Here is a 20,044-nt window from a genome sequence, read left to right as displayed (position 1 = left end):
TTGATATAAGTGATAGTAATTGAATCTTGACATCTTGAGTGCATTTATCTTTCCATCCCTCTTATACCTCTGGAAGTTAGGATGCCTTTTGCCCTATACAAATTAGCATTTGTGTAGATAAATATTGTAGAGCATCAAGCAGAAAAATGTCTTTAAAAGCCCCAGTTTTCCTGGGAAAGGTGCTTATAATTATATGATTATGTTAGCAAGTGAGAGAGAGAAATGAAATTTTAGGACCGTGCTCAGAAGAATCCAAGAGCCTTAAGAAAATGATTTCATGGCTATACAGAGAGAAGGTATTGTGAGGGTTATGCCTACTAACAAGCTATCATAAAATGCTTGTGCATCCTAGCATTTCTGCTGCTATCACAAAGCCCCTTGGAGATCTAGGTTCCATGGGAGCTCTGGCAGTAAGACTTGCCTTTTGACTACGGCATGTGAAGGTGCACTATAGCCTTCCATTGGTGGTTTGGACAATGCTTTGAAAATCACTGCTTTAAAGGAATTGCAGTAAGGCTGCGAGGAAGTGAAATTATAAAAGACAATGCCTAAAATATATTTCAGTGGCCTACCTAAAGATATTATTTGCCTAAAATATCTTTCAGTGACCTACCTAAATATATTATTTTATTTATTCAGATATTTCTCTTTTTAAGTACTAGAATAATAAATGCTTAAATAATTATGTAATCCATGGTGAAGGCTCCAGGGGTAGAATTCAACCAGAGATATTACCAGTTCAGTTATTACATTTGCTGTGTGTGCATGTAGAAAACCTTAAGCTGTGCCTCCCGGACAGTTGAAAAGCACTGCGTGCAGATGCACAGTGTTTGAAAAGCCACTTTTGTCCTGCTTTTTCAAAGCAGCTGAGGTTGAAAAAGCAGAAAATAAAGGACAGGTAAGAGCCCAGGCAGGCAGGATGGGCCAAACAGCAGCAAACACAGAACCAGCTTGGTGTCTGCTGCTCTTCAAAGCTACCAGTTCTATAGAACTGGGCAGAACCAGTAGTATCCCACCCCTGGATGGCTCCCTTTTAAAAAGAATATTAAAAGTAAGATGGAGGATAAAATATATATAATTTGCTGGGAAAAAACAGCAAGAAGGCTTTGTGCTTAGGACTATGTTGATGTATCTAAATCTAATCTATCCAGGGGTGGGCTTGAATGGAATGGAATAGCTTGGAATGGCTTTTACATATTTTAATACAGTAATATTTTTCCGTAGGTTAATCAGTATGATTTGTACCAATCCAAATTGTTATTGTCATGGTGGAGGTAAGATAGACTGAAGTATTGTACTTTTTGACAGTTTCACAAAATCCGAGGAAAAGGGCACAAGTGTTAAGCACTGATAAGGAGCCTAGAGGTTACCTGGCTCATTTATTAATGTAATAAATGCTTCACATCGGATTTGAATGCTGTTTATTTCTGTTCTTGGTCCAGCTTGTAAAATTATAGCTTCTGGGGGTAGATTTGGAATGCATGATCAGAATGCTTAGCAGATTTGTTACTTTGTCAGTTTCTATCATATTAAAAGATATTGATTTAATGCTAACAGACTTTTGTTTCTGTTCAGAAAGTTGATTTTGAAATATCCACACAAGTCTTTTTTAGGGGCACATTGAACAACTTGACCTTTTATGTCTGTTGGAAAACTGAATCTTTCATCCTAGCTTTCATATCCATTTCCAGTAATAAATTGTTTGAACTCAATTACTTATCTGGGTTCAGTTTTATAGTGTAAACATAGCCTCCAGATACAAAATATAAAAACCTAAATCAAATATGTTTCAAATCATCAGAATTCACTAATACCACAAATCACAAAGAGAGCTTTCCAATTTACCCCAGTAGTCAAATCAAACTTTATTATGACCAAGGGCTAATGAGAAAAAACCCCCTGATAAATAAAGAAACTTAAGCTTTTAATGAATATACAGTAGGTGGAACTTGGTTTTCAGGATTCATCATCTGCCATGTTCTCAATGTTATGTAACAAAGTTTGGAAATGTTATAAATGACATGAACATTTTTCTTAGCTAACTGCAAGGTTGAGAATTGTCTGACTGCCCTGGTATTATTACTCAAAAGGGAGAAATTAAATTTTAACACTAGGCCAAATAAAATCTTTAATGCAAAAGTATATGTGCAATAATTTTGATTTCTTCCTTACCACAAAGCTTTAAAGCAGCGAGTGGTAGAAATTTTATGATATTGCCCTGCAGCAGTGCAGAGGGAAGATTTTCCCTTCCAAAGTTTCATTCATTTCATAAAAACTAGGTAGCCAATCTAGATTGAAATACAACTGAAAATTCAGATGGCATTTAGTCTGAATTTTCAGTTGTAAATAAGTCTGGCCACTATTTAATCCAGATAAATTAGTTGAAAGTAGGCACAAGATGTGCTTTTCTAAACATCTGTCCTTTTTATTTTTAATATATGATTTTATTATCATTTTTAAATAAGATGATATCTAATAGAAACTATTAGAAACTAAGGAAGAAAAAAAATGAGAGCAAAAAGTCCAAGAAAAGAAAGTTGAAGAAAATACAAAAGATAGATACCAAGAAGTTATTTCTGGTATTATTCACAGCAGTTATAAGTGCAATTATGTTTTAAGATCGCTTTCTAAAATAATATCAAATTATCTTCCTTCTATAATCTCTCTTGTTTAATCATCAAAGTCATAAATCACAAATTCATTTGTTTCATTTTTATACAAAAATCTATAAGAAGTTTCCAGTCACCAATAAATGTAGTTAGTGTCTTTTATCAAATCAAAGAAGTTAATTTATCCATCTCAGCAAGATCTTTCAATTTCACTATCCATTCCTCCATAGCGGGTAGTATCAAATCTTTCAATCTTTGTGTATAAAACCATCTCACCACATAATCATATATTAAAATAATATTCTATGTTTTTTGTCATTTATCTATTAGTCCTAAAAGGAAATGTGCTGGCTTCAATTGAATATTAATCTTTAAAATTCACTGTTTCAAAGTACATATTTAAATCCATCATGTATGACAAAATGTCCCTTCATGTTGTTCAATTACCAAGATACATTTGAAGTTTCCATCCATTATTCCTTGTCTGGCCTACAGGTGCTTTAGAAAATAGCTTGACCCCTTCCTCCATGTGGTAGCTTCTCAAATATTGGAAGACCTCTATCATGTCTCCCCTGATCCTTCTCTTCACTAGACTAGCCAAGCCCAGTTCCTGCAACCGTTCATTGTATGTTTTAGTCTCCAGTCCCCTAACCATCCTGGTTGCTCTTCTCTGTACTTTTTTTAGAGTCTCAACATCTTTTTTATAATGTGGTGACCAAAACTGGATGCAGTACTCTAGGTGTGGTCTTACTAAGGCTTTATAGAGTGGTATTAGTACTTCCCTTGATCCGGATTATATCCCTCTGTTAATACAATTTAGGATTGCATTAGCTTTTTTGGCGGCTGCTGCACACTGCTGGCTCATATTTAGCTGGTTGTCCACTAAGACTCCAAGATCCCTCTCACAGCTACTGCTATTGAGCCTGGTTTCACCCAGTCTATATGTGTACTTTTGGTTTTTCTTGCCTAAGTGTAGGACTTTACTTTTCTCTATACTGAATTTCATTTTGTTACATATGGCCCAGTGTTCTAGTCTGTCAAGATCCATCTGGATCTTGAGCCTATCTTTTTGGGTGTTAGCTATTCCTGTCAGCTTAGTATCATCTGCAAATTTGGTAAGTACCCCTTCTATTCCCTCATCTAAATCGTTAATGGAGATATTGAAGAGTACTGGGCCTAAGACGGAACCTTGTGGCACCCCACTGCTTACTTCCCTCCATGTAGACTTAGACCCATTAAGGACTACTCGTTGAGTACAGTTTGCCAGCCAGTTGTGAGTCTATCTAGTGGTGGTGCTATCTATTCCATTTTTTCTAGCTTACTAAGAAGTAGGTTGTGGTCTACTTTATTGAATGCTTTGCTGAAATCTAAATATATTATGTCCACAGTATTTTGCTGGTCTACTAATTTAATCACTGTGTTGAAGAATGAAATAAGATTGGTTTGGCATGATCTGTTCTTAACAAACCCGTGCTGACTTCTAGTTATTACTTTACTTGTTTCTTTTCTTCTCTTGCTCTTCTATGATACGTTTTTTAACCTGAGAGCAATAAGGGTGTCTACTATTCCATCTTCTCGATATAACATTTCTAAGAAAATGATTTTTAAAATGCAGATAAGGGCTTTATTCCAAATGGATTAGGAATTATTACTGAAAGTGAAATCAGTCAATTCAGATGGAGTTAGATTAAGTTTATCCCACCAGTTATTTGCTGATATCTAAGTTCTACATTTTATTATGACAAGGTCTGACAAAGGACAGCATGAATAAATATATGTGGATGCCAAACATAGTTCTGTGTAGACTGGATTGTGCACACTTGGCCTGAAATCATATATGACCTAAGTGCAACTTCAAATAGAAGATGTGCCAGAGTATTTTCAAGAACCAGTTTGATGTCTGCAGGCAGAAAATTATTATTTTTTGCTGTAGTGGCATATGGTACATTTGAAAAATAGCTGAGGTACTGCTTGTATATCATGAACAAGCTTTCTTGCATTGATAACACATCCAGGATATCTGAAGGTGTTAATTTGCTCAACTATATAGTTATTGATAGCCCACCTACAGATTGTTGCCTTTTAGAGAAGACCATTGTTTTGTTTATTTGATAATTGATCATCGGTTTTCTCCCCAATAGTAAGTCATGCTTTCCCAAAAATGCATGTTAAGAATCTTCTGTATGAAGGTGTTCCTTGAAGCCTAGTATATGTGAACAAGTTTTTCATGTAGATTTAAGGTTCAGAGGTTGGGAGTCATGATTTCTTGCAGAATATTCTGGATATGGGTATTGCAGAACCTTTAGATGAGATGGTTTGAAATACATGAAAGCAGAGATCAATCTCTTGTTGAATCAAGTAGATGTTCATTTTACTGTGTATACTACTACTTTGGAAGCTGCTGTCAGTCTTTTTTTCAATGATTTGAAGAGAGGTGCTTTTTATCTGCTCATTGTTGTGCATCTTGTTGATCTCAAGGACCCCGGTCTGAAAATTCTAGAAGCAGGGCAAATGGAAATATAAAGAAGTGTCAAACCAATATGTGCAAACAATAGCAACATCCATTATAAATCCAGGTAAACAACTTATGATTCTGGAATGATAATGAATTCCAATAAACTGTTATTTCAGGAAAGAACTTTAACAATCATTCACAAATTCATCGGCAACATATTTAATATATGCACACAAGTTAGTCAATATACAGTTACAGTAACATCATAGTATTTTCAGAATTGTATGCCACAATATGCACATTAACATACACTTAATGCAATACTGATTTTTCTGTACCTTTTCTATTTACTATAAGTTTCATTCATGATGCTTACAAGTACAGAATGGCTTTTTCCTAAAAATGGAATAAAGTTCATATTTTTGGGACTGTAGTGCTTCAGATTCAATCACCACTGGTAAATATAACCAATCTCCAAAAGGTATTTCAGAGCATGTAGCAACATAATGGGTTTCCATTTCTTAAATGCATCTGTGCCTTTCATAGCACCTTACAACTTTCTTCTAAAGCTATTGTACAACTCCCAGGAAAAGACACAGAGGATATATGTTTTAAAGTATTGCTGATTTAAAATACAATTAGTAAAGAAATGCAATACTAATCCTTGGGTCCTATTATGAATTAATGTAGTTCAATATTTTATTTTCTCTTCAAGTTCACATATAAAGCATATGTGTTCACTATCAGAACCCAAAATTTATTTTATTTATTCAAATTTAGTTCATATAGTTGAAGGGTAAAAATATATATTATTTTGGCTATTTAGGAATAATGCATAATTTGTAAGTTAAAACTTGTTAAAATTACAGAACATATAAAGAACATCTCTCTTCTACCCACAAAGCCAAAAGTCCTGGAAGAAAAACAGATTTTCTGTTATACAGCACTATATGTTAATGGGTTGTTTGCCAAGATTTAAATTACTAGTATACCAAAACATAGCTTCTTTACAGCCAATAAAGAAAAAAGTAGTAGTTAATTTTGCAAACTAAAATATCAAAATATTTTGACTGGGATTTTAATATTTTAACATACCAGCCAGATATGCTTAAACTTACCCTGACAATTGCAGTTTTTTAGAACAATCACTAACTCTAATTTGCCATGTATAAGTTACGTTACAGTTCATTCCATCACCTCAGTACCAAAGTATTCATATAAATATTTTTTTTATAAAGTACCTGTGAATTCATCAAATTTGAAAGCTATTCAGACAAAATGTAGTAGAAAGGCCAACACAGAAAATTAAGTAATTGTTCTCTGCTTACATTCCTTGTTTTTTTAATTTGGAAAAAATACAACTAAACATCCAGTGTAAACTGCAACACCTTTTTAAAATATGAGAAGAGATAATTCAAGGTGATATTATTGAGGACTCAACAGCACTGGAGTGAGCAGTACACAGTTTGATTAATCCTCATATTTTGAATTGTGTCCCATTAGGCTAATTCAAAAGCTGATTTAATATCTGAGCCAGAAGTGCGGCTTATTATTATTTAAATATTTTTATATCACAAATTCATTAGAAGATCTTTCTCATGCTAACATAATATTGTATGTAAATGTATTTTTAAAATGTATTACTTTTAAGATAATAAATACTTTAAAATATCAGTGCATTTGGTCTTAATCAGTTCTCAGTCATTCAAGGTATTCCAGTCTCCCATGTGGGAAACACAATCAAGAGCCCATTACCATTATAAGAAATAGACACATAGGTGTGCAAAATCCAACATATATTTAAACCTCGGATAGGCTGGGCTTAACTGTTAGGATGCTGCTGCTCCTCCCTGGCTCCTCCCTCTCTTGTTGATACCCAAAGTGGTCCAAAAGATGCTGGAAGAGAAAGCAGAACTGATCTTGATGGCACCATTCTGGCCCAGGAGACCGTGGTTCACAGATCTGAGGGGGTCTGTCCACAGAAGACCTGTGGAAAATTCCACCGCACAGAATTCTATTCACCCAGGGACTGATCTAACACCTGGACCCTCAATGACTACACCTAGCTGTTTGGAGGTTTAGCAGCAACATCTAAGGAAGGAGAACTCTCGACTAGGATGATCAACACCATTCAAGCAGCTCGGTGCCCCTCAACGAACCGCATCTATAAAGCCACATGGAACATTTTCTATAAATAGTGTTCAAAATCCAAAGTAGACCCTTTTGCTCCATCAGTGGCACAAGTTTTAGAGTTTCTTCAAGACGAACTCAACAGGGGTCTCTCACCAAATACCTTAAGGTGACAGGTTGCGGCTATTGCATTGATGGTGATCTGGAAGGGTCTAATGTCCATCTCCCACCATCCACAGATAAAGAGCTTTCTCTGGGGAGCCACAAATCTATGTCCGCCATGGTATATTGTTACCTGACCTGGGACCTTAACAGGGTACTCACAGCACTTTCAAAGGCCCCATTTGAGCCACTGAAAACTACCAGTCTCCATTTTCTCAAATACAAAGTAGTCTTCCTTGTTGCTATAACATCAGCATGACGTATCTCAGAACTAGCGGCACTATCAGCCAGAAAGGACCTCTGTATTTTTCATACAGACAGGTTCGTTCTGTGACCAGATCCAACTTTCATACCAAAGGTCAACTCGGCCTTCCACAGGGCAGAAGAACTGGTTCTCCCAAACTTTTGCCCCAAGCCTTCACAAGAATTAGAGTATCAATGGCACTGGCTGGATGTCCACAGTGCTCTTCATACATACTTACATCGAACGGCTCCCTTCAGGAAGACTAAAGCCCTTTTTCTATCTTTTCAGCCAACCACTCAGGGGCATAAGGTCTCATCTTCAACTATAGGCAGATGGTTGAAAGCCACAATAGCCAAAGCGTACGAGACTCAATTATTACCTGTGCCTAGAGGCATCAGAGCACATTCGACAAGAAGTGCAGCAAACTCAGCGGCCTGGGCCACTCAAGCCTCTATAGCAGAAACATGTAGAACAGCGATATGGGTTTCTCCATCACCCTTTATTAGGCAATACAAGATTTTAAGATTTTTTTATACCCAAGGAGGCCAGTTTATTCCTTCTGCTCTGTGTATTTACAAAGCCAAAACTTTGGCTCAAACTCTTTACGGAATTCTCATATGGATACGAGGCTTCAAGGATTGTATTGAAAGAACCCAGGCTGTCTTTCTTAGAAAACTTCTGGGTCTTCCTCCTTGTGTTGGTTTTACTCCGAAGTACCTGGAACTGGGCACTCGATCAGTCATATGTATGGCATGGATTAACACTTTTAAATGGTGGTTTCAGGTGCTCTTTCTGGCAGTTCCTGGTAGCTACCTCTCCCCGGCGTTTGCTGATTCTCATATTTCTCATTGGGAGAGGGAGCTGATGAAGAAATTACACCTGCTAGGTTTTACAGGGGATGCCCTGGGAGATTATGGCCTTAAGGATGCCCAATTTAGGGTAGTCCAATGGCTTGTGGACATTGACTTGCAATATCTATGAGCCAGAGTTAACAAAACTTGCTTCCCTCTGATCTTCAGCCAATTTAATAATTACAGACTGAAGATGACTTCCTATTTTTACACTCTAACCATTCCCAAGTATAGAAGAGCTTTCTCCCTAGGTTGCTTTAATGTCTTGTCCTCAGCACTACTGGATGGGCGATTTAAGAGGCTCCCGATTAACGAGTGGCTATGCCCCTGTGACAGAGCTGAGGTTGAAACTGTGGAGCATGTGCTTTTATATTGCCCTATGTATAATGCAGGCAGATCTAAGTTACTGTCTCTCCTTGAAACAGACCCTTCTAGACCCAATGTTAGTAATTTGTTCTTATATGGTCTAAGGGATGGCTCCTCATACATCACTTCTCAGGTTTCCATTTTTTTTTAAAGAGTTATAACCATCAGAGGAAAATGCTGTAATTCCCCTTAGTCAAGTTTTTGGTGACCAATTGTTCATGACTAATTTTCTCGTGTTCTTCTTTTGTTGTAATTGTGTTTTGGTCTGTGACCACAAATAAAGTATTATTATTACAAAATTGATGTCTTTGCATCTGCTGAAGCCTCCTTTGGCAGGAGGGTGTTACCACGAGTCCACTCAGACAGTGGGGGAGCTCCAGCCCAGACGGAAACCCTCCCATGGGACAAGCCAAGCTTTGGTATGTCCCATTCTCTGGATGCTCAGAGCAGCTCAATGGAGAAAAGGCGTTGGTACTCACCTGATATGCCTGTTCTCTGTGAGCTGCGACAAGCATCCAGCCCCACCCAGTATCTGGTGGGATCCTGTTCCGGCCAATGGCTAATCTGACAGAATACAGAAACCAATGAATGACTAAATCACAGAAGAGGGCAGGGATCATGTCTCCTTGTCTTCGCCCAAACTGAGGGACGCTACGGAGGAGCCAGGGAGGAGCAACAGCTTCCTAACAGTTAAGCCCAGCCTATCCGAGCAGAGACTAAGCACCTCCCACTCTCACTCTCTGGATGCTTGTCACAGCTCACAGAGAACAGGCATATCTGGTAAGTACCAATGCCCTTTTTGTTTTCCAAAATGTCATATAAATGTCCAACATATATAATGCTAAGATTAACAAAAGAAAAATTAAGAGGGGGGAAAACACTTCACAGAGGTTCAGTTTCTTCATAATCTTCAGCTATATGTAGTTCTTGAATTACAGGGATGGACTTCAAAAATATTAGTAACTGGTTCTCTACCCAGTTGCTGGATGGGTATGACCATGGTGGGAGTAGTCTAGTCGTCCTCCTGTGGCAGGGTGTTTTTGCCCTCCCTGAGCTCCGGAGGCCATCTGGAGGCTGAAAACAGGCCCATTTCCAGTTTTCTGGAGCATCCAGGAGGTCTGTTTTTCACCCTCCCAGAGCTTCTGCATGGGCCTCGCACTTACCTCGCATCCAAAACAGGCCGTGTGGATAGTCCTGGGAGGGGAGGGGTGGGCAGGGCCAGGCAAGAGTGGGATTTACCGGTTCACTGAACTGGCCATAAAATTAGCTACCGGTTTGTTCAAACCAGGAAGAACCGGTAGCAGCCCATCTCTGGTAACATAATGGACTATTGCAATGGACATGAAGCAGGTCACCCATATACTGGATCCAATTTTATGATGATTTTTTGTGACAATTGTTAAGTGATCCGATGGTTCTGTTAAAGGCAGGTTTTGCCTTTACTGGAAGTAAATGCTCATTTTCAGATAAATCATCATCATAAATGCAATCATGTGACTGGGATACTGTAAAAGACTGTAAATCCAGGCTAGCTGCCAATTGCCTGACATGCAACCATGTGACCCATGGGAGTGGTGGCCATTGGAAAGTCATAAGTACTACCTAGGAGATCCATCATAACTTCAACATTACTAAGCAAGTGGTTATAAGTTGAGGACTGCCTGTGTTCCCACATTTAATCCATACTAAATATGATCTTGCTTTGCCTTTTTCCTATCAGGTCCATACAAAGATGAAAAAGTGTGGTTCAAAAATGATATTTGCTTAAAGAAAACAAAAATATTTTGTGAAGTACAATGCTTAGTGTGAAAAATATGAAATCATAATTAATGTTGATTTCAACTACTTATTGGGTTCCTGTTATTGCTTAGCTGAAGTTTCACAGTACTGAATTGCTTCGAACCATTATTATTTTTTTTACTTTTAGCTGGGATGTTCAATCCCATTTGGGGACCAAATGCATGCTTATGAAGAATGTTTCAGGGAAAACAGTGATATAGTCATTTTGGTTGTTTGAAGACTGTGTTAGCAATGACAAAATCATAGAACTGGCAGAAATGAGTAAGTAATTCTTTCATTGTTGTGTCCTAGGCCATACGTTCAAATTACATTTTCCTTCTTGATATTTACAAACATTGAGAGTGGTGCGGTAGTCTAGAGATGGAGCTCTTACCTCACAATCAGGAGGCTGTGAGTTTGATCCTAAATAGAGGCAGATATATTTTTTTTCCTCTGGGCAAAATGATAATTGATCTGCTGAATAAAATTCCACATTGGCAACAGGAGGGGTATCTGGCCAGTAAATACTCTGCTCCATTCAGTTGCCCAGATTCTACCCTGCAATGGATTAGAGGGTCATAAAAAGGAGATGATAATATTCACAAACATTGGCATTCCTCTCTTCAATCATAAGCAGTATGTCTTGCTTGTATGTTTTGTTGCTTTCATATTGAACCTAACCATAAAATTCACCAGCCTTCATTTTTTTTCTACACGATAAGTTTGAGCATTAGATAGCCATTATATTAAATTGGCTGATTGATATTATTCACTAACTAATTTCCTTTGTACCAAAGTACTGTGCTCCATGACTATGGAAGCAATTTTGTTCCTTTGTTTTTGTGTACTGAATAGTGATGCTACTAATAAAAATAATTTCTGTTTTATGTCAATTTTTTTAAATGAATTAGAGCTGGAATGATTCCCAAAGTTTATATTTATACAAAAGAAAGAACAAAGAGACTGGTGTGTGCATGTGGGGGACTCTTTATAAGTTCCTTTGGCATTATCTGCATGTTAACTATATTGACACTGTTCTTCCATGCTAGGTGGATAATGTTAAATTCAACCTTTCTTTTAATGCACATGAAGCAATTTCCTTATGTCTGTGGACAAATATACAGTAACTAAGCTCTGCTGACCAAATAGCAGTGTTGATATAATATATAATTAAGTGTCCTTGATCAGCTGGAAATAATTGCAGAATGCAGGCATTCCTCAGCTTAGAACTTACCGCTGAATTTACAACAGGCATCACTTTCCCCGAAAGCTATGTACAATATGATTTTCAGGTGTCACCCACGTAGCCCTTCAGTCCTGTGAACGAACACATTTTGGGCACTTGGTAACAAGCTCATCTTTTTTTAAAAAATAAACTTTATTAATATTACAATTAAAACAGACAAACAACACATACATAAATGTGAAAAAAGAACAAAAAAAAGTAGAAAAAACAATCAGCAAACAATTAAAAACACTTTCGTCCTCAACAGTTTGTGGCACCTTATTTTCAACCTTATCTTAAACCCTCTATACAATTGATCCTTGTGCATATATATACTACTACAATTATAACATATCTTCTTTTGCCCTTTATTGTTTAATCGATCTTTGTTCTATCCATTCGTACCAGCATTTCCAGCTGTCATAGTATATTGGTGCATCTTTTCCTTTTAATGCCAAAGTTAATTTGTCCATCTCTGCACAATTTGCTATTTTTTGAATAATCAATTCCTCTGATGGAATAAGAGGTTGCTTCCAACATTGTGCAAAGGCCAGTCTGGCTTCTGTCAAATATGTACTATCGTATACTTCACTGTTTTTGAGAGTTGTTTATTAAAGATCCCTAATAGAAAGAGTTCTGGTTTAGATTCGATCTGTTCTATTGTCATTTCCTCCAACTATTTTCTAATTTTCTGCCAATATTTTTGTGCCTCTCTACAAGACCACCACATATGGAAGAAAGTTCCCTCCTTTTTTTACATTTCCAGCAATTCAGACTCATGTCGGGGTGCATTTTCGCTAATCTCGAGGGGGGAAGGTGCCACCTGTAAAATATCTTACAGGCATTTTGCTTGTAGGCTGCCGATTTTGTGATTATATTATTTCTACACCAGACCTTCCTCCCATTCTATTAAAGTGATACTACGTCCTATATTCCTACTCCAGGCTATCATATTCCCTTTGACAATTGGTAACAAGCTCATCTTTATGGCTGTTTGCAATATCCCACAGTCATGTGAGCATGATTCTGGACAAATGATAACCAAACTGGAAGGAAGGGTCAAGTGAGGGCCTAGCTTGGAGTTCTTGCACAACTGCACCTTCTCAGGGGAAGGGAAATAGTCTGATGACTTTCTTGTAAGACAGATGGTAAATAATAAAGGTACTGACTTTCACTAATTTACAGCCATAATTTTGGAGCTCAATTATGGTTGCAAGTTGAAGATTACCTGTCATGTTTGCAAGTGATCATTGTAACAGTGGGAGAAAGTGAAAAAGTAATTTGAAAAATGTAGTTTGAGAAGAGTGTTTAAACGGAGATGCCACTTAATTCAAAGCTAGAATAACAATAGCACTTAGACTTATATACCACTTCACAGTGCTTTACAGCCCTCTCATAACAGTTTATAGAGTCAGCATATTGCCCCCAACAATTTGGGTCCTCATTTTACTGAGCTCAGAAGGATGGAAGGTTGAGTCAATCTTGAGCTAGTGAGACCTGAACTGCCAAACTAACTGTGATCAACAGAAGTAGCCTGCAGTACTGCATTTTAACCACTGTACCACCTCGGCTCTACAGTCAGCACTCTGGGGAACCTCTGGAACTAAAATCAGTGCAGCATATTTTAGATTGAAATCAATTTCCCTTTATTGCAACTCTCTGAAATAGCATCCTCTCTAAGATAGGTATAGTTTTTACCCTGCAAAGATTCTGGAAATCAATTGACACCTAGTTTCAAATCCCTGTTATATTTTTTTGAATGTTGTTGTCTTGTCTGGGCAATCATGTTTTGTTATGGTATGTTTTTAATAGTATTTTAATTATACATTTGATATTTTGTAAGCTACTCATAGTCTTTGTGAAGTCAGCTGGTCCTGGAATGAGGAAGGGAGAAAGGAGAGTATGATGACAAACAAATAATTTTGTTTCAAGTAAAGGAAGAGAGACAGGAAAGCTCATGAAGACACAACTTGTATTCTCTTCGATAGACAGAGTGCTAAACTTGAAACTTGAAATCAGCTCTAATTGTAGACAGACTTTTAAAAATTAACATACATATTATTGAAGGAGGATAACCATAAAGGAATTAGAAAAGAATGTAGATCAAAAACAGTGGTAGCTTGTCATTGCATGAGTAGAACAATACTGTATTCAAAGGAAGAATTTGGATGCAGACTAGGTTTGCAGTTTTGTTGAAATCCATTCTGATGAGGTGCTTAATGCTTAACCTACCAGAGGCTTGAGTAGCTGTTTCATCATGGTGAAATATTTGCTGGAAGCATTTCTCCTTGGCTGTTAAAATAATATTCACTCCCCTTTGTGGAAAAAAAAATATGATACCATACAACATGTCTGGTTCTAAAATGAGATAATTCCCCACTGAATACATGTGCAGCCAGAGCATGGAGCAAATGTAGGTATTTCTATTCTAATTTCCCTTCTTACTTCCAATTTAGAAATAAGTGATTGATTGGTTGGTTGATTATGTACCACCAAGTTTGTTGAATCTTAGCCTCCTCTCTCTCTCCCCCCCCTCACCTATCTATCTGTCTATCTATCTATCTACCTATCTGTTTATCGGTCGGTCTATCTATCTATCTATCTATCTATCTATCTATCTATCTATCTATCTATCTATCTATCCTCTATGATAAGACTAAATAAAGGGGTTAATTATATTGACTGGCATTCTCTGGTGGGGTGTTAGTGTCTTTTTCTTTTTCTGGCTGACTTCCTCTTTTTTGTGGCTTTCCAAGAGTCATTTTTATTCCATTAGTGGTTCTTTGGCCTTCTCATTCATCATGATTTCAAAAGTCTTTCCCTGACCTCTTCTGAAAATAATGAAAAGCCATCAGCAGTCAGTGCTGTCTAGAATTCTTGTTGGCCTGCCAGACATTGTGCTTCAGTCTCCTCTTCTTCCAGAAGCCTTTCCTTTATGTTTACGGTTTTCCCTCTTTTCTTGCCAGCACAGCAAACCCCCCTTTTTCTTATGGGAAATTATACTATGTCTTTTGTTCCTGGAGTTTCTATCAGCTAAGAATGATTTGTTTGGCAACACCCCCCCTCTTTCACACACATGCATGGAGGGGGGGGGGAGAGGGAAGGAGAGAGAGAATAACAGAAAATTATGAAAATTGCAGATTGTCACATTATAAGTTCAAACATTTTTCATTATGGTTTCTTGTTTAGCCTTCTTTTGGATTATGGATAGATTTACTCTGTCAGGGTACCCAGTTGTGAGTATGGGCTGCTAACCATGTTTGAAGGACATTAGTGGCTCCAATGGGGTTCAAACTAGACACCAATGCTTGAGCTGATATACTTTCAATGTGAAGCAGGAAAATATGGGAAGAGGTTGCATTTTCGGTGGATAGTCCTGCTTCCATTGAAAGCAGTATTTTTTTTTAAGTCATGTCAGCTCAAACATTGCTGTCTAGTTTGAGTCCCACATTTTGGTAGTGGAAAGGGGCAGTAATGTCCCCTCACTATTTAGACTGAGGTAGAGAAGTAAAGATGTGTATCATCAGCATACTGATCATAGTAAACCCTCTGTTGTTGACTCCAACCATCTAGATATTAAATAGGAATTAATATAAAGTGAAATCTTAGGGATGGCTAGACCTTGGTGGTCTTCTAACCCAACCTGCTAACTAGAGCAGAAATTCTCAGACTGGCCCATTAAATTAAATTTCATCAGAATTGCTTCTGAGAAGAAGGAGAGAGTTTGACTGACACTCGTTAATGGCCTGTTTTACACTATGCAATCATCACTCCAGTGGTCTACTGCCTTCCTTACAGATAGACTTTGACTTATGATCACAATTGGGATTGAAACTTCCATCATTAAGTGTTGCTGTTGTTAAGTGTTAAGTGAGTCACACCTGATTTTGCTTCCATGATTAACCAGATCATGCAGTTGTTAAGTGAATATAGCTTTCCCCTTTGACTTTGCTTAGAAATCTCTGAGGAAGATTGCAGTGGCAATCCCATGACCCCCAAATGTTGCAACTGTTGTAAATACATGCCAGTTCCAAGTACCTGAATGTTAATTATTGAGAAGGGAAAGCTGCAATGGTTGTAAGTACAAGGCCTGGTCATAAGTCATTGCTTTCAGCACTGCTGTAACTTCAAAAACTTGATAAACAAACCTGGTAAATCAAGCACTACTTATATAGAGAGCCGTGGTGGGGCAATGGTTAGAATGGAGTACTGCAGGCTACTTCTGCTGCTGACTGCTGGCTACAAACAATTTAGTAGTTCCATTCTCGTCGCTGAAAATTGACTAAGCCTTCCATCCTTCCAAGTCAGGAAAATGAGGATCCAGATCAGGGGTGGGATTCAAAAATTTTAACAACCAGTTCTGTGGGCATGGCTTAGTTGGTGGGCATGGCTAGGTGGTCATGTGACTGGTGGACATGGCTTTGTGATCATGTTATTGGCTGGGCGTGGCCAACTCAACATCACTCACATCAAGGCACACATCTCCTTGCCTGGCCTTTCATGACTGTGGGGATGCTGCAACAGTTGTAAGTGTGAAAAATGGTCATAAGTCACTTTTTTCAGTGCCATTGTAACTTTGAATGGTCACTCCACACAAGCAAAGTACCAGCAAAGGAGGGGAAAAAAAACTCCGGGGAAGTTCCTGAGACAGGAAGTCTAGTCCTGCCAAGAATGTAATAAGGGTTAACGAAGAGGCAGTTTCTGTAAGCAATACCAGAATGTTTCCTTCTTGCCTTCTCTGAACTGTTTAGAATGTTAACAACCGGTTCTAATGAATAGGTGCGAACCAGAGGTGGTATTCAGCAGGTTCTAACCAGTTCTGGAGAACCGGTAGTGGAACTTTTGAGTAGTTCAGAGAACCGGCAAATACCTCCTCTGACTGGAGATTTTACAGTATCCTTCCCCTGCCACGCTGACCAAGCCACATCCACAGAACTGGTAGTAAAAAAAAAATGAATCCCAACACTGGTGCAAACTGTTAGAATCCCAACCCTGATCCACATTGTTGCGGGCAATATGCTGACTCTGTAAACAGCTTAGAGAGGGCTGTAAAGCACTATGAAATGGTATATAAATCTAATTGTTGTTGCTATATAGATTTCAGTAATAGTTGTTTAGTTCATCACTGATAAATAATATCAGATAAAGCCATGTATGCCTGCATACATAAAAGAATAAATACCCATTTAATCTTGTTGTAAATACCATATCCTTATTACTATTATTCATTAGTTGTATTAATGACAGATATATTTCAAATTTCTTAGCAGGATTCTGGACTAGATTTTTTAGATTTTAAGTAGGAAAGTTTTTTATTGTTTTGTTTTATTTATTACTTATTTAAAAAGAAACACTTTACTGTATTAAAAATACTTTCATACTCATAATGATTCTGAAAAAACAATGTAGCTATTGAGAATATACAAAGGTTGCTAATTACTATCAATAGAATGGTTTTCTGTTTAAAAACTCTGTTGGTGCAAGTCAACCTGGGAAAGAAATTATTTTACATTTGCCATCACACTTTATTTTTACTACAGTAATCTTACCTTCTGTATTTTTTGTCCTTTATCCATTTGCTAAAATATTTTGCTTGTGTGACCAAAATCTTAAGTTTTGTCATTTTATTTCTCCATCAATGAAAGAGATGATAACCCCTGCTGACCTCAATTACAGAAAAAGATTTGTAAAGTCTTATTCATGTCTGCTGAAATAGATTGTCTTTAATAACAATGCATCTACTTATAAAATTTGCTCTCTCTGTCTCTTTTTATTTTCTTAAAGCTACACACTGACCAAGATAAAGGAGATGGAAATTTAAAATACATATTAACAGGAGATGGAGCTGGCAGCGTATTCATTATAGATGAAAACACAGGAGATATTCATGCAGCAAAAAGGCTGGACAGAGAAGAAAGGTCTCTGTATGTGTTACGTGCCAAGGCTATAGATCGAAATACTGGAAGACAGGTGGAACCAGAATCAGAATTTATCATTAAAATCCATGATATTAATGACAATGAGCCCAAATTTACCAAGAATATTTATACAGCCAATGTTTCTGAAAAGTCTGCAGTTGGTAAGTATAATTTATCATCATGTAAATGTAGAAGAATGTTGAAAGGCAATTGAGAACTAAGTCACTTTTCAGTAGTCAATTGTATTCTAGAGGCTGTTTGGAGAATTCAAAACAGTAATAAATCCTTTCAAATTTATTAGTTGAACTGCTCTAGGTTATCAGCAGTATCTATTTTTTCCACCCTATTGATTACCATATTGTTTTCATTCATAATTAACAGTCAATGGAACTATATCAGGCATTGTATGGTCTTAGGAGTAAGCCACTGAAAGCACTGTTTAATAGAACCATGTTTGTTCATATTCAGTCATGATTATATTTGTTTCACATTCAGATTTTGGAAGCCAGAGTGCAACATTTTCATTTTTTCTTAAAGCTTTCAAACAACTGAACCTAAAGGCCATGTTGGCACAGTGATTAGAATGAAGTACTGCAGGCTAACTCATTGCTCACTCCAGGAGTTTGATCCTAAGTGGCTCAAGGTTGACTCAGCCTTCCATCCTTCCCAGATTGGTAAAATGAGGACCCAGATTGTTGGGGGCAAAAAGCCGACCCTGTAAACCACTTAGAGAGGGCCTGTATAGCACCATGAAGCAGTATATAAAGTACATAAATCTAAGTGCTATTGCTAGGTTTATCCTTTTGAAAAAGCATTTGTTGTAAATCAATGCATTCATTTGTGACGGTAAATACTCTATGTAAATCCAACATCATTGAGTTGTGGCACATGCTGAGAATGATGCACTTGCATAATTTACAAAAATCCCCTTCTATTTCTAAAGTTTGTTTTAATCCTAGTGTATTGTTTTATCCATATTGCTATTAATCAGCCATAGTTAGCCACTACTTTTATTTAAAAGGCTTTGAAAATTAAATTTAAACAGGCAATCCGGATTATAGTTAATGATGGTTAATTCCAAGCAAATGCAACAGAATATATGAATGAAAGAAAATGATAAAGGGAAAAATAAAGAATTTGGATAAGTTTTTTTAAAAAGAGCAGCTTGTACATTGTTCTCTTACATTGTTCTCGTAGTGTTAGTAATGATGCTGGAATTTCCATTGCTAAGTGATTCAGTTGTAAAATGCAATATCACATAGCAGTCTGTCATTGTCTTTGATATTTTTTTTAAAAAAAGCCTGCCTCCACAATCTATGTGGGTAGGTTATAGAACCAAAAAAGTAAATTTAAGGAAAGCCTGTAGGAATGTATCATCTAAATGCACATTACATACTAAGGTCACAAACCCAGGTTAATGAAGGACAGTTATTGTGACAATGTAAGGTTCTATATCAGTGATTCTTAAATTGCTTGATCCTCATTACTCCTTTGCCTGGTCTCAAATAATGTAATTAACTGCCCCCCTCCCCCCAAACAAATCTCTTATATAACTGTCTCCACAGCCCCAAATTGCATCCTCAGCTCAGAAACAAGCAATTACAAATTGTTCTACTACCTTCAATATATGTTCAAATTACAGTTTTAGAATCACTGTTCTATATCAAAATGAACCATGTTATGCATTGATGTGATGACCTGGTACAGACAACAATACCTGGCTTCTCAAACTCATTGAACCACAAGCTCCTCAACCACACAATCCTAATCTAGCTATGTTGAAACCAATATGGAGAATTGTTAACAGTTTTAATAATCCTCATATTATACATCTTCATAATAATTTAAAAGAATAAATATTGTTTTCATAGCATAATCTCTGAAGTCCCTCACTGTCAAAGCTACTTAGAGTTCTTGGATCTTCTTGGATGCTCAGAGGTATACTTGCCATAATGATATAGAGCCATAATGTATCTGTATCTGAAAAAAAAGAACTGACATTCTGTTTGCTTTTAAAACAGAAAAAAATATGCACTGCCAGAATCTTAAACAAATAGCTTGGGTTTCTCTGTTTGCCAGGAAGGGGAATACATCCTTAGGGTATTTCCTAAGGATGAACAATTGGATATGTTTTAGTAACCAAAAAAAATTGTAGATTTGACAGACCCAAGCTCTAGTTTATATCTGAAATGGACTGTGATTAAAGGTCTTACCAATGCAAGCAGGACAGAGCTCCTACTTCTTGGAAGCAAAGGTGGAAACAAAGCAAGGAAAGATTATTTGCAGAAATATTTTTCACAGTTGT

At 37.1% G+C, this 20,044-nt stretch overlaps 1 protein-coding gene across 2 annotated transcripts in view; it reads left to right on the top strand.

Moving 5' to 3' along the window:
• The window catches only part of CDH9 (cadherin 9), a 154,007-nt gene that overhangs the window by 57,022 nt on the left and 76,941 nt on the right, over positions 1–20,044 (top strand). For both annotated transcript variants that reach the window (XM_087930736.1, XM_087930735.1), the window contains exon 3: positions 17,606–17,900. In XM_087930736.1, the coding sequence (XP_087786862.1) occupies positions 17,606–17,900 (295 nt within the window). The remainder of the gene's footprint in view (positions 1–17,605; positions 17,901–20,044) is intronic.

Source organism: Pseudonaja textilis, chromosome 3 (assembly GCF_049901715.1).
Source record: "Pseudonaja textilis isolate UNSWEBS1 chromosome 3, rPseTex1.2, whole genome shotgun sequence".
NCBI classification, from domain to species: Eukaryota; Metazoa; Chordata; class Lepidosauria; order Squamata; family Elapidae; genus Pseudonaja; species Pseudonaja textilis.
The sequence above is the reverse complement of the archived record's forward strand: the minus strand, read 5'-3'. Positions and strand labels throughout refer to the sequence as shown.